This window comes from Lepisosteus oculatus, chromosome 1 (assembly GCF_040954835.1).
Source record: "Lepisosteus oculatus isolate fLepOcu1 chromosome 1, fLepOcu1.hap2, whole genome shotgun sequence".
NCBI lineage: Eukaryota > Metazoa > Chordata > Actinopteri > Semionotiformes > Lepisosteidae > Lepisosteus > Lepisosteus oculatus.
In genome coordinates, this window is record NC_090696.1 from 58901412 (window position 1) to 58917712 (window position 16301).

At 38.5% G+C, this 16301-nt stretch overlaps 1 protein-coding gene across 2 annotated transcripts in view; it reads left to right on the forward strand.

The window, feature by feature from the left end:
• The window catches only part of sh3gl2a (SH3 domain containing GRB2 like 2a, endophilin A1), a 96776-nt gene extending 83351 nt beyond the window's left edge, over window positions 1–13425 (forward strand). The window contains exons 5-9 of one of the 2 annotated variants that reach the window (XM_015345275.2): window positions 5608–5741; window positions 6352–6510; window positions 8391–8497; window positions 9667–9791; window positions 10802–13425. In XM_015345275.2, coding sequence (XP_015200761.1) covers window positions 5608–5741; window positions 6352–6510; window positions 8391–8497; window positions 9667–9791; window positions 10802–10998 — 722 coding nt within the window. In that variant the 3' untranslated portion in view covers window positions 10999–13425. The remainder of the gene's footprint in view (window positions 1–5607; window positions 5742–6351; window positions 6511–8390; window positions 8498–9666; window positions 9792–10801) is intronic. The other variant, XM_015345276.2, reaches the window with a different exon arrangement.
• Window positions 13426–16301: the final 2876 nt, after the last annotated feature.

A 16301-nucleotide genomic window follows, 5' to 3' on the forward strand; every position in this document is an offset into this window, starting at 1 on the left:
CTGTGTTCACAAGCCTATGTGAATAGCACTAAGTTCCTTACAATGGCCAGTCTGCTTTTTGATTGAAAGTACTTCTTAGAATAGAATATTGCTGCCATAGTTTCTGGTTCTGGAATATAAATCAGAAAAGGGGTATTATGCAAACACTTCACTGTATTTTTTCAATCAATCAATCAATCAATCAAAGTTTATTTATCAAATGCACAACAATTCAGTGTGCAGCAGTGGTTGCTGGCAATGAAATGTCTTTTCTACGAGCTCAGACAGGGAATGATAAAAATGACAAAATAAGGTTATATAATAATACATAATAGTGCAATAGAATCAAATTTTGAATAAAATAAACTCAGACAGAGCTCAATATAAATAGTGCTGCTATGTGTCCAGGGTGAATGCAATACTGCACATTATGTCCAAGTTGTGCATTATGCCGATACAGTGAAAACTGTATGTCCGTGTAGCCATTATGGGTGATTTGCTGAAGGAACTGCAGCTTGGCTGTTTAGCAGTCTTATTTCCTGGAGGTAGAAGCTGTTCTGTAATCTGTTGGCCTTGGACCAAATGCTTTGATACCGTTTACCGGATGGTAGGAGAGAAAATGGTTTATGACTGGGATGACTAGGGTCCTTGAGAAGACATCTAGCTAAGTAGATATCCTGGATGTTTGGTAGCTCACAGCCGGTAATGAGCTGCGCTGACTTCACCACCCTCTGCAGTACTTTGCGATCCTGGGCAGAGCAGTTCCTATACCAGGCAGTGATGTAACCAGTCAGGAAACTCTTAGTAGTGCACCTGTAGAAGCTGCCCTGGATATGTGACGGCATGCTGAACTTCTTTAGCTTGTGGAGAAAGAATAGGTGCTGCCGTGCTGTTTTGACTGTTTTGACGGTGAAGAGTCTGCGTACAGGAAGGAGGTTGAAACCCTGGCAGCGTGGTGCCAGGAGAACAACCTTTCTCTGAACATCAGTAAGACTAAGGAAATGATCGTGGATTATAGGAAACATCAGGGAGGAGGTCACACACCTGTTTATATCAATGGGACTGTATTGGAGAGGGTCAACAGTTTTCTCTTATTGGTTATTGCTGTTTGATCTAATGCATAACAGTATTAAATTGTTATGAAGGGGTGACTGTTTGTAGCTCTTGGTGCTCATGTGCTGATGTGCCTCTACTTGATTTTATATGTTTATAAGCATCTTGAAAATTCAGTGTGCCAACAGAAACATTGTTGCTGGGCCCTGTGTTCTTTGCAGCTGTACTTTTTTATTTTGACTGGGGAGGCAGCTGACTTTCAGCTGAGGTTAGCAACATATGCACATCCCCACCTTAATTGCCTTATTCAGAGGGTTTGAAACGATGGTTATTGTTTGGCTGTATTTACATATTTCTATTTGGGATAGGAGGCAAGTGCAAATGGAGAGAGACACACATGGTCAAAGGGTGTTCCTAATGATTAATTAATAACTTCACTGCAATTCAATAAGACTGCTTCCTAGGGAGATCATGAATATAACAGAGATGCAGAGAAAAGAGGAGTGACAATACAGGAAGAGAACAGCTACCGCTGGCCTAGCATAGTCTTGTGTTTCATAAATATTGACCCCCTTTACTATGACACTCCAGCTTGAGCCAAGGTGGTTTTAATTTCCTTGTCAAATCATTCTAGAACTTGAATGGAGTCCACCTGTGGTCAGTCCATGAGATTTCAGAAGTAATACACCTTTCTGTATAAGGTCCCTCAGCTGACAAGTGCATATCAGAGCAAAAACTGTGCCATGAAGATCAAAGAGCAGTGTTTACAACTCTAGCATATATCTAGGGGGGTAAAAATAATTTATTTAAGGAACAAGTAAAGGTTTATTCCATGCTGAAGAGAACGGAAAACAAACACACCTGAAGAAGGCTCCACAGCCGAAACGTTGTGTTTTCTTTCTTCTCTTTTCAGCATGGAATAAACCTATTAATTGTTCCTTTTCAGCCTACGCATGCTGACGCAGCTACCCACCTGAAATAATTTATTTAAGGAACAAGTAATAGGTTTATTCCATGCTGAAAAAAAGAAGAAAGAGAACACAACGTCTCGGCCGTGGAGCCTTCTTCAGGTGTGATACTTCTTCTTCAGGTGAAGAAGTATCACACTTCTTCAGGTGTGATACTTCTTCAGGTGTGATACCTGAACTATAATTTATTTAATGTGTGTTGATAATCCCTAGGAGCACAATCCAATTGGTTGATATGAAATGGAAAGAATATGGAACCACTTTTCCTATAGCAACTGGGCAAGAGGGTGTTTGGTCAGAGAAGGGACCAAGAACTCAGTGATAACCCTGATGAATAATAAAGTTTGGAATGGGTGGATCTGTCCAAGAAATGCACTCCACTGATTTAGTCTCTATGCGAGAATGGCTAGGTGGAAACCAATAGCACACCTAGAGTTTGCAAGAAGGCAAGTGGCAGGCTTTGAGACCACATGGTAAAAAAGTCTCTGGCATATTGAAACAATAACTGAAGTGGACTGAATGCAAAGTACCATGTCTGGTGCAAACTAAGCATAGCTCACAGATGTGCAACACCATTCCTACTATGAAGCCTGGTAGTGGCAGCATCATCTAATGGAGATACTTTTCAAAAGGAGGGACTGGTGCACTTTTTCAGGATAGAGGGAACAAGGAATGGAGCCAAATATAGGCAAATCTATGAGGAGAACCACAACTATATGATGACACACACAATGGTAAAACTAGAGTGTTACAGTGACAGGCAAATCCTTGAGGAGAACTTGCTTCACTCCGCAAAAGACTTTAAACTGAGCTGAAGATTCACGTTCTAACAGGACAACGACCCCAAACGTAATGTACAGCCAAAGTGGCTTCAGAATAAGAAGGCTGAATGTCCTTGTGTGGCTCAGACTTGAATCTATTGAAGCGATGTAAAAATTAGTCAGTTTACCGATCCCCCATCCAACTTGACAGAGCTTGAGCAAATCTGCAAGCATGAAATGGGTAAAAATACCGAAGAAGACAGGTGTAATTGCAGCAAATGGTACCTTTACAAAGTATTGACTCTGGGGGTTGAACACTTCAGTAAACAGTCATATTCAACCATGATAAATGTTACACAGTGAAACTATTTTTACACCTTTTTTATAGTGTAAATCAAGAGTAAAATAATATCTATGTATTAAAGGTCTGGTGATAACAACAATATTTACATTTGTTCAGGGGTTGTAAATACTGTACTTTATGAAGGCACTGTATCTGTTTCTTTCACTGTTTAATTCTGAAACCCTCAAGGACATTCAGCCTTTTTGTTCTGAAGCCACTTTGGCTGTACCCTTGGGGTTGTTGTCCTCTTGGAATGTGACTCTTCACCCCATTTTAAAGTCTTTTGCTGAGTGAAGCAGGTTCTCCTCAAGGATTTGCCTGTTACTGTAACACACTAGTTTAACCATTGTGTGTGTCACAATATAGTTGTGGTATATATTGTTAATATTTCTTTGTCCTTCTATGTTTGGGCGTGATTATTATTCCATCATCTGAACTGTCTCAGAGAATAAAAGAACACACATTTTGCATAACGCTTGGTTATTTTTTTCCTGTGGTTTTGTTACATATTTCTCTGGTCTTAACTCTGTTTCCTTCTGTAGGATGTCAGGCAATTCTTTGCAGAGTTCCAGTAGTGGCAGCTGCTGCACACCCATCTCACATTTTAAAATTATATTTGTGCATCTCTGAAGCTTCTTTAAAATACGGTTTCTGACTAGCAAACCTCCCTAAGGATCTGCGCCTGTGGCTGGAAGGTTGCCGGTTCAAATCCCGCAGCCGGCATAGGAATCCTACTCTGTTGGGCCCCTGAGCAAGGCCCTTAACCCCAACTGCTCCAGGGGCGCTGTACAATGGCTGGCCCTGCACTCTGACCCCAAGCTTCTCTCCCTGTCTATGTGTCTGTGTCTTATGGAGAGCAAGCTGGGGTATGCGAAAAGATGAATTCCTAATGCAAGAAATTGCATATGGCTAATAAATAGATCTTATCTTATCTTATACTTTTGGCACAATCTTGTCTTAAGGATCTGCTTCAGTGCTGCTCCTCATCTTATGGCCTACGTTCCTCTGATTCTGTTCTCCTGAATGGGCAAAGGGGACAGCTTTGCTCCACAGATGACCGAGCATTAAATTCCATAGTCACCTCGATTATGAAACTCTTACTAGGGTTGTCAGGGATTCTGAATCTGTCCTTGTTTATACAATTGTATATATATATATTACATCTATATTCAAATGTGCTGGCCTTTTGTATATTTTTTATTTGGTTATTTCTGAAATGACAGCAAAGACACTACAAAATGTATTATTAATAATAATGTTATTTAGTTTAATGTTATATGCCACAGTTAATGTCATTTCATTGGCTTAATAAGCACCCAATCAGTCTCTGTCACACACATAAGTGTACAGGATATTCGACTTTGTCACTTGTGGCTGCTAACAACCATTTTTATCTCTGTTTAAATCTTGAGCTCCTTTGGCAACACCATAATTAAACCATTTTTCATGTTTAAACTTTGAGCTCGTAAGGCAAGTCTGTTTAAGAGCTGGAAAGGAACCGTGGTGAAATGTTAAATGACAAGAACTGAGTTTTTTACAGCTTACAAGATGTTTTGATCCTATTTTAACAGTAGGACAAACAGGTTTCCCATTTTAATATTTTTCCTCTGAAGGTACCAGTGTTCTTCTAACATCCTGAGTGAAATATATGACTCCCCTACGGGACATGCTCCTAATAGCGTGGGCACTGATAACAGCATTATGGATGGAAGAGTAGAAAATCCTGCTGAAAAAAGAGCTGCTACGGATTGTAATTTTAAAAGGGCCCCAAAGAGCTTTTTGAAACATCCATTAATGCGCAAAATTAAATCCCCATAGCACTGATTTCATGTATCATATTCGGCTGCAGAAAGGATTAAAAGTACAATGCTACTCGCTCCCCCTTGTGGTATAGTAGGAGCATTACCTCATATAAAAAAGTTTAATCTTAAGTACTCAGCAAAACTGGGTATCTAATATATTCTTATGTGATATTTATGAGTATTACGTGCTATACAAAAATGTTTCTAGTTCAGTCTGGGATCTGTATCGGAGAATTGCCTGGTTTTTGCAAAGTCTTTACTCAGTTGCCAATATGTGCAGACAACCGCTGTTCAGGTCACTATTAATGGGTTGTTGATTTACAGACTGAATGGAGAAACATGTCAGTCTGCCTCTGCCATGCTGTTTTTACACTGGTGTTTTTAATCATAATTAGGATTCTGAATTCCCACGCAAGGGGAACCTGTATTCATTATGTGACCCATACCTCATTTGCCATTCAAACTATTTATTGAACCATGTTTACCAATGACATGAGAAATGATGACTGATGAAAGATATTAAAGCTATGTTTGATGAAACCATAAGTTTTCTCATGTTAAAATCAAGGCTTGCCATAAGTGTTCAGTGTAGTTTTACTACTGTAAATGTTGAACGTTCATTGTGAATATTATTGAGTTCTGAGTACGAGGCTACAGATTTTGCACTGCGTACTGGATCTTGGTCTGTTACTATTTTGCAGGCCTTGCACTCATTGATGCAGGGGAAGCCATTAGGGAATTAGGTGAAGTGAAAGATGCACTTGATATGGAAGTGAAGCAGAATTTTATAGACCCTCTGCAGAATCTACATGACAAAGACCTCAAGGAGATACAGGTAAAAACCTTGACAGGGCTATTAAGTGTTCATCAGTTGTTATTGTACAGTATTTAATCTCTATCATATTCTTCACTGAGCGTTATTTCATGACTTGTGCTATGACCATATGGTTTGAATGAATTTGGTGCTGGTCTAAGGTTTTCAAAGACCCTCAAGAATTGGTTTTTCAAGGCCATCTGTCTTAGCCTGGAAGCAGGAATAATACTGAGAGAGTCAGAAACGATGAAAAGAACTCATTAGTATGGGTTTTAAATACATGCAGATGTATTTCTGGCTCCATAAGTACCAGCAATAAGTGATCTTATCTATAAGATAGGGATAACTGGGACTAAATGATAAACATGAGATTCACAGGTTTTATTGTGATGGATTATTGCCAACAAAGATGGATCTAAACCAGATTAAAAAAGAAGAAGAAAAGAATAAGTGTTTCACCTTCAGAGAAAAATACAGAAACTTTTAAAGTAATTTAATTTAGATTGCCTTTGTCATATTGAGCTAGCACATCAAGGTTATGCCTAAAGGTTATGGCTATATGATCTGTGTGATCTATGATTTACTTTGCCTATGACTGTGGATGTGCAGATGTAATGTTTTCCTCTTACAGCACCACTTGAAGAAGATGGAGGGCCGGCGCCTCGACTTTGACTACAAGAAGAAGAGACAGGGAAAGCTGCAGGATGAAGAGATCAAGCAAGCCCTGGAGAAGTTTGATGAGTCCAAAGAGATTGCAGAACAGAGCATGTTTAACCTGTTGGAAAGTGATGTAAGGGCTCTGTTGGATATGAACGCATGTGTTTGCGTCTTGTACACGTCCGATACATCTAAAAAAACAATTATACATTTTTTTATTCTTACACGAAATACTGCTATTTACACTTTTCAGTTTAGAAAACTGCTATCACTGTACTTGACAGTTTTCACTTGAGTTTTCAGAAGCGGGTTTACTCACCCCGGCTCCTCACGGCTCACATGGTCTGGTGGCATTCATTCCACATGATCTCTTAATCATGAAAATGAACTGAATAATTAAGAGCTGACAGAACATTGTTCATAAAATGTTCAATATTAACCCTTACATTTCCTTAGTAATATAACTGTTATTTGTTAGCTTTTTTGTGTTTTGGAGTTCAGTTTCTAATATCTAAGAAGCATGAAAATCCCTGAGGCCTGGAATGAGTGCACTCAATGAGCTAAAGCAAGGGCCAGTTTTATTCTTGAGTGTCTAAGAAGTATGGAGAGCTACTTTCCAAGATAAAATAATAATTTTATATAGAATCAGAAGATTAGCCTAACAAAAGGTTGGACAGGAGTGTGGTCTTTTCAGGCACTGGGCATTTTAATCAGTAACCATTCAGTTCCATTCAGCTTCAGAACAAGATAAAGAAAGCAACTGAATATGATGATAATAATGTGGAAGTTAAGCATGTAGTGTTACTATTTGTGATATATTTCTTAGTAGTGCCTTAACTAAGTCAGCACTTTTTTTCAGCATTCGAAAAAGGCAATCATTAGATGCCATAATAATACCACCATGTCAGTGACAAGGCTTTGTTGGGAATACAAAAAAGAACATGAATCTTGGATAGTCCACCAGTTTCTAATAGATTTTGAATTATTTCGTATTCAAATTAGTGTGCCAAAGTTCTCTTTCATTGCAAAAGGCTACAGTAAGTTGAGATAACGCCACCCTGTCCAAGATTTTAATATCACTTATTACTCAAGAGTTACTATATGATAGTAACAGTCAGATCTGTGAAAATGCCCACTTTTAACTGATACTTCTCACTTAAAGGCATACTTTTGAGTGTTTGTTATTTTAATTAGCCAGCAGCCATATCACCCTGCAACTCACACCTGCCTGCCCACTGAAGCTAAGCAAGTGTGAGCCTGGTCAGTACCTAGATGGGAGACCTCCTGGGAAAAACCAAGGTTGCTGCTGGAAGAGGTGTTAATGGACCCAGCAGGGGGTGCTCACCCTGCGGTCCATGTGGGTCCTAATGCTCCAGTATAGTGACGTGGACACTATACTGTAAACAGGCGCCGTCCTTCGGATGAGACGTAAAACCGAGATCCTGACTCTCTGTGGTCATTAAAAATCTAGAGTAGGGGTGTAACCCTGGCGTACTGGCAAAATTTCCCATTGACCCTTATCAATCAAATAATCCCCATCTATGAATTGGCTTCATTACTCTGCTCTCCTCCCCACTGATAGCTAATGTGTGGTGAGCGTTCTGGCGCACTATGGCTGCTGTCGCATCATCCAGGTGGATGCTGCACATTGGTGGTGGTAGTGGAGGGGAGTCCTGTAAAGTGCTTTGAGTGGAGTGTCCAGAAAAGCGCTATATACTGTAAGTGTAAGCACTATACACTAATTATTAATTATAATAATTAGTATAACTAAACGCTAATAATTAATTATTATTATTATTATTATTATTAATAATAATAATTAGTTTCCAGCAAGATTCGGCCCTATAAGGTATAAGTGTCTGGGAGTGCTGCCTTTTTTGACAAGGATCCATTTTCCAAGCCAGCCAAGGTGAAGGTGCTCTTGTCTATACTGCAGCACTGATAGGCAGCCTTATCCTGACTGTTTACTTTGTACGTAACAGGAGACCCTTTGGTCTCTCGTGTTTGTATTAGCAGATTGAACAGGTCAGCCAGTTAGCTGCCCTGGTCCAAGCACAGGTGGAGTATCACCGGCAAGCTACTGAGATCCTCCAGCAGCTGTCCAGCAAACTGGAGAACAGGTACTGTAAGTGAGCACATACTGTAGGTGTCCAACTGGTCAACTGGTTGAAAAATTATTATTTTTCACAAGGGTAATGGAACAGTGTATGGACAATAATGTTTTATATATGCCTACTTCAGATTAATTAAATTTAAAATCAGCTGTATGTGTGGTTTTTAGCTGGTTAAGCAAAGTTATGTCTTAATTTCACATACACAAAGATAGGACTTAACAGTACCAGACAGAAAGTGCTTGCACCCTTGATTACGTGCATCTTAACTATAAATTATTTTTATTAACTATATATGACTATTGCAACTGAAAAAAATTAGAAAAATAAATACAGGATCAGATGTGTTAGAAAGTTTATTAAAAACACTCAAATTTAAACAAAGTTGTGAATGACCAAACCTTGTACAAACCTTGTACAAAGAAAGTCTCAGCTAAAACTCCTACATGACTTTTTGTACAAATCATTAGCCATTGAAATGGACTTAACTATCCTCAGTGGAAACAAAGCAGAGCCCATGGATTTGATGATGAAATGGAAAAAGTAGACAGAGCATTTTCAATGTTGGACGTCCCACCAAAACCACAATCGCAGCAGAGATCAAGAAGTATAAAAATACTAAATCAAAAATAAATTGTGATGTTGCTAACCTGAGCCCTCTAGTTGGCTTGCTATTGTTTGTTGGGATTTCTTTTGTAAAAAGTAAATCATATTTTTTTCTTTGGGTGCCCTTTTGGATTTTAAGGATAACATTTATCCAAGTCTATGACATCACCTTTTCACATATCAAAGAGATAAACTATAAAGAAATGATGTTCTGTATATGGAGGTACAGTATAAAGAGAGATTTTTCATGCAATGTCTGTCAGTTAATAATTTTGGAAATCTGGATCAGGGGAGGTGTAAATTGTAAAACGTTGTTTTACTATCAATTTGCCATTTTTTCACCCCATAAAACCTACAATATATATAAGAGTTGATTCTGCATATCTGGACATCTGCATATTACAGAAGGTAATATAATGAAATGCCAGGCTTTCCTCTATCAGGACTGAGATACAATCCGCATCTTGACAACAGACTCTTTACTGTGCTTGCTGGAACTTCTCCTTACCCTTTGGAGAGTATTTCGTTCACATGGAAAAGCCAATTTAGAATATTGCCTCTCTGTCTTCTAGGATAAGGGAAGCCTCAAGCAAGCCAAGGAGAGAGTATATGCCCAAGCCTCGCATGGTCATGGAGTTCACACCAAGTGAGAACCAGAATGGTGGTATAGCTCATAGTGGCACTGCAAAATCCCCAGGTAAGGGAGAGCCCACTAAACGGAATTACTGAAACAACATTTCATTGTTGAATTTCAGGTGAAATGGTTTGAAAGTAAATAAAATGGTATCGAATTATTTTAAATGGCCACTTGACCACTCTGTCTGTCCCCTGCACCTGCCTCCCACTCCTCCTCTCTCCCAGCTTGTGTTCTCCTATGCTATAGTACCTTTGCTTACTGCCCTGTCTTTCTCACATCTGAAGATGGCTCCACGGCCGAAACGTTGTGTTTTCTTTCTTCTTTTCAGCTTGGAATAAACCTATTACTTGTTCCTTTGCAGCCTATGCATGCTGACGCAGCTACCCATCTGATCTAATTATTTTATCTGACTTTAAATGAAGGGCTCAATCCAATAACTGAATGCTCAGATGTAATGAATGCCTGCTGTAAGGGAATAAAAATAGACCCATGTTAATCCTTCTGTCAGATCGCAGCTCTTCATATCAACCAATTTAGAGGCACAACTCTTATTTTGGCAAAAGCGTTTCCAATGCAGTTACTGGAAAAAGAAAGTGCACTTTTACCAAAGAATACAATGACCTGAGCAGTGTTAAATTATTAGGGTAAAGTAAATGTAAAATTCCCAAATCTATTGTTTCCCAAACAATAGAATTCCCAAATCTATGATTTCTTGGATTTGATTTAAAACTGTAGTTTAGGATGATGTTATGGTAAGACATCATAATCACATGCATAATTCTTTACAGGGACAGGCACAAATGGCATAACGTATGCATCAGAGGTCATCACATTTTTTTAGCATCATTTAAAGAAACGCATTGTATCCATGAATTTTATAGACAGGTACAGTACATACAATTATGAGATCAACAGTCTAAAAAAACTTTCTTCAGGGGTCTTATAAAAAAAAAAATCTTTTCTTGTTTCCATTAAAATAGCATTAAAATAGCTTAGAGCACCTGGTGCTTCATGAATAGTTATGTTCTGAGCAGCCTCTTCACAGCTCCTTGCCCTGACTGTCTCTCCAGCCCCGATGGACCAGCCCTGCTGTCGGGCCCTCTACGACTTTGACCCCGAGAACGAAGGCGAGCTGGGCTTTAAGGAGGGAGATGTCATTACCCTGACGAATCAGATTGACGACAACTGGTACGAGGGAATGTTGCACGGCCAGTCGGGATTCTTCCCCATCAACTATGTGGATATCCTGGTGCCCCTGCCTCACTAACGTGTGCACATCACCCACACTCGCTTTGGGCACTGGCTTCTTCCTGCATCTGTGCTACTCCTTTGATGACGACGACGACGACAACAACAACGACAATGATGATGATGGCGATGACGGCGACACACCTACACATACAGTATGAGTGCAAAAACAAAAAAACAGTGGCTATGTGACTTTATCATAAATGTCTCCTTCAGTGTACAATCTTTCCGTTCACATGAGAAGTATTTATGTTTGTTTTCTGAATGAAATGTGCTTTTGGGAAGTTGTCAAACCTCTGCAGACTCTCCTCTCCCCAGGAGTTCAGTAACTATACGTTAATATAGTCACTCCTGCAGTATCTTGTGATAAATAATGGGTGTCACTTATATTTTCTTGGTAAACAAGTACATTGCGGATTGCACTTCCTACCGGGCCACCTTTGGACTATACAGTATGTAGAGCACACTATTTATCTGAAAGAAGTGGTAAAAAACACATTTGCAATGATAGCAGTCAAAAGGTTTATTTCTTCAGAGCTTAACAGTCTAGTTAGTTTTATTGGAAACAATGAAAAAAGATAAACTGAAAAAATAAAACAAATAGGGGGGAAAATAAGTAATGTACAGAAAGTTGATGTAAAATATTGCTGATGAACAGGTCTCTCGGAGACACAGAAGTCTTTAAATCCAGAGTCTGAAGACTTTATTGCTTAGAAGTGCTCTTGGATGCTATTGAATCTCTGTTGTTGAAAATATAATGAATACTGTAATTTTACTTATTAAAGCAAAAACACAGAACATTAAACAGATTTAGCAAATGGGTAGCAAATTGAACACCCTGAAATTTATGTGAATATGTATTGCCCTTTTAAAAATGTTGGATGTTATTGAAAGCAGCCCAATTCATTGCAGTTTGTTTAGGAAGTCATACTATCTTTTCCACAGATTGTGGACTACTGCAATTGACAGACAGTTGTCCGCTTTTGTACGATCAAGCAGCTTAATTATTATTTAGTGAAAATAATGCCCCATGAAATATTTAGAACTGGTGCTGTATCTAGCAATGTAGTAATGAAAAATGCACAATTCAAGTTATAGCTTTGCATAACATCCTAACAGGTTTATAATCTTAAATTCCAAATAGTTTTTCTAGCAGCATGGAGTCTTTTGTTTCCACTGGTTAACCACAGGGACATCTTTTATTGTACTGCATAGACTTCCTGTACAGTATTTTGAAAATGTACTGATTTCTGCTAGAAGCTGCAGCGCTATGTACTGTATTGTTACTTTTGTCATGCATTTATGGTAGACAGCTTAAAGCTCAGCCAGTAGTTTGTTTATTAACACTTGTCTATTGACACTGCACAGTCTGTAGTGTCAGTGTGCATTATTTCTCCTTTATTCCAATACATTCCATAAAATGTGTGTCTGAATTGCTTTATCTGTCCTTGAAAGTATTTTGGAGACACAAAACACACTCTAGTTTCCTAACACTGTTTTCATTTGATTTCCTCACCAAATGCTTAAAGCCCTCCACATGCTTTAGTAAACATCGGGTGTTACTGTACCTGTATTGGTATCATTTATTCAAGCTGCAGTGACGCTTCTGAAAAAATAGCATAAATGCCAAATCAAGAGAAAAACCTAAAAAAATCAAATACTGTGTATCCTGAAGCTTCAGCTTTCAGTTAGGCCTTTAAAAGGAAAAGCTTGACATTTCAGGTTTTCTTTAATTTGACCGTCTCGGTTTCACAGAGCATTCCACTCTGTTAAAGCTTTTTGATATCGTAGTAATATTACATTGAACAATTCATGTTTATCAACTGGGTAGCATGTGGGGGGTCCTGTGTATTTTTATATATGTCTGTTTTTCTTTATTTGTTTCTCTTGTTCACATTAGAACTTTAGGTCACTCCTAAAAGGACCAGTAAGATTACTAGACTTGAGCCAGCTGGCATCTACAATATCAGTGATTTTTTAATAAAAAGAGGAAGCACAACTTTTACCTACAACAGTGTTGTTCATTGGTGAGTTGTTCAGGTAGTGTGAACCGACAGCACTTTTACTTAGATTGGCAACATTTCCTTCCTTGATTGTTTCTATTCTGAACATATATTGTGAGTATTTTTGCCCTCAATGAGGACTGTTCAGCTACTTTTGTGTTTGTTTTCACCCTCAGTGTACAGTCATGCATCTAGCTTACTTTTGTAACAGTGGTAAAGTCTATGTATAATATACAGTATATGTATGTGTGTTGGTATACTGTATATACACTGTATACACACACATATATGTTTATAGTAATAAAAATGTAAAAGTTTGTGCTGCACAAAAATATTTTTTTTCTTCCTGTACCGGGTTACACAAAAATGTAATGCTTGTTGTGAAAAAAATAATTAATATATATATAGTGTTAATCATTGAAATAAACACAAAGACAAAATCACGCTTATGTTAAGTATCTTTTTTCTAGTCGGTGGAAGGGTTCCCCTCTTCTGAATTGTGATGGCTAGATTAACACCCTGAAAAATGGAGTGTGGAGGGTATGTGTTTGAGACCTACCATCTGACCCGAGTTGCCACAGATCAGGGCAAAATTTTAATATTTGCTATGCATAAAAAATGCAACACACAGAACACGACATAATATGTTAGGGAACTTGCTTTCAGAAATGTCTTTTAAGATTCATAAGTTGTATGTTGCTGTACTGTATGTAAAGGTACATATATCTAGCAATTGATACATTGATAGGCAGGTTTAGTGGTAGGAAACAAAATGCACACCTCCTATACAAAATATGTAATAATTCGATAAAACTCAACAGCAAAAAGTAGTGAATGCCATTATAACTGTGATCCATAATATGAAGTTTCAACAAATAACATGCATTCACAAACTAGTGAGCTGGAAGACTCTTGCATTGTTTCCTGTTTTATTGCCATATTATCATCAGGATAATCAGACCGCTGTGTACTGAGAGAACAACACCCTGCTTAATTCACTGTCAGCTCCTGGAAGTATACATGCCACATCGCTGTTCACTTCTGCCCTGTACAGTACATAACTCATCCAGTTCAGATGCATGTACATGCAATTATTCAGCCCTATAAGGTATAAGGTTAAAACAAGATCTGCTATTTGAACTCTTTGCCAAACAGGGATGCAAGGTCTTCAACAGCATTCAAGATGAACAGAAATCTAGATTCACAGGAACCTTTGCCAAGGATAAGAACTGGATCAGACTGCTGAAATTGCCATGGCTCTGCAAAATAAAAGTGATATATGCAATAATTGTCAACAGGTTTGCATGTCAAATGTGAAGACTAAAATGTCACAAACATGCACATAAAATGTAAGCATCTCCTTCAGAAGTGCAATCCTTTTATGCTTAAAGCTGTCACTTGGTGGCGCTGATATAACACCCTGAAGACTTACTTTTAGCTAAAGGCAGTGATTAGCACTGCTGCCTCGAAGCCATGGATCCCCGAGTTGAATTCCTGACCTGGTTTGCTAATATTATTATTATTATATGTATCTGCAAAGTGTTTGTACAGTATGTTCTCCCTGTGTTTGTATGGGTAACCTCTGGATTTCCTCCCACAGTTCAAAGACATACAGTGTACTAGTAGGTTGATAGGCTTTTTGGAAAATTGACCCCAGTGTGAGTATGTGAATGTCTGTGCCTTTTGTGCCCTACAATGGACTGGCATCCCAAACACTGTGTACCCCATCACTTACCAAGATAGGTTCCAGCTCCCCCGCGACCTTAGTTAGATATACAAAAGCCTTCAAACAGATAAGTTGGAATAACAAATCACCTGCTTGATCCATTCATCCCAGTTTGTGACCTTATTCTCTTTTCCTCAAAATGGGATACAGTGATCAGGTCCCCTGTGGCAGGAAACAAAATTTACATGACAAGAGTAAGAGAATCTGAACTGTAGTTGTCAACTATTTATTTTAAAATAACATATGACTACTTGGAAAAGAGACTTCCCTGGAACACTAAGTTACTTCTGCAAGTGACAGTGGTAGAACCAGTAAGCGACACTCTTCCCTCTGGGCCATAATTTCCAAATTTCCAGTGGCCCACTACAGAATTATGTACACCTATGCTGTAGAAGTTAAATTTTTACCATGAAAGCTTGGTCATAAAAGTGCCCATGGCACTCTTAGAATGAGAGTGATTCTAATCATAGAGTCCTGACAGAAATCCGCTCTTAGATAGCACAACCCTAGTACCAGCCTAGACCTCCTAGGCTTTCTAATCGATTTCGATCGATTAGAGTAGCGTTTTCTCAGTTCTCAATCTGAACTGTTCTGTAGTTGGGCTGTAGGGGTATAATTCCAGTATGTCACCCATATAAAGGTAGGTGCTGCACTTCAGCAATAAAAAAAGAAGGACATACTATTCATGCTGTCTCTCTTGAGAATCAACTTCCTAAATAAACAACCTTCTTTCTTTCTAACTCCCTAAACAGGTGATCACCAACCACAGCTGGGAATGGTAGTGTGTTGGGCATTCCCACACTGAGCGCTTTTCCCTCAAAAGGTCCAATAAGATAAATTTCACACTGGCGCATCTGAATGAGATGAAACACTCAGAAATTAACACAGGGGTGATACCATTTACAAACCCCATTCAACCTTTTCGAGACCTGAAAGCAAAAAGCACGTCTGAAGCAGAAAATTGACACCTGGATTTAATTTGGCTGGAAGAAAACCCAAAGACACAGGGGTCCCTCAAGATCTGCGTTGGGAACCACTATTTGATCTCTTTGATAATTACTTTAATGGGAACATGAATATATAGTTTTCTTTGTGTGCAAGTGAAAAATCTGTCCTCACAACTGCCAAATGTAATATACTGTAGATTAAGTCCTGTCTTTGGAAGTGTATCCATGCATTTCATAGATACCTTTTAAAAAACATTGTAGCCTTTCAATCAACCTAAGTCTGTTGTCTTCCCCCAGGATGTTTAAAGTTTTTATGCAATATGGATTTATCGTATACTGAGGTATAGCGCTGCTTGTAAAATGCTACGTGGACAGGTATTTCCCATAAAACCTTTGATAACAGAGCCATGTAAAATGAATTTATTAGTTTTACTTAGGGGTTTAGATGAAAACCTCTAAAGACTCATCAAATAAGTCTGGTGCATTTGTAAGGTGATGAGTGAAAAGAAATGAAAGAAATGTAATCGTTGATCTGTCTTCATTTTCTGTCACATGTTCCTTAAATATCCTTCACTAAATATTGACAGTGAAGAGGTAAACTGGAAACAATTCCAGAGCCACGCAATTTACTGTAAATGTTTCTGGT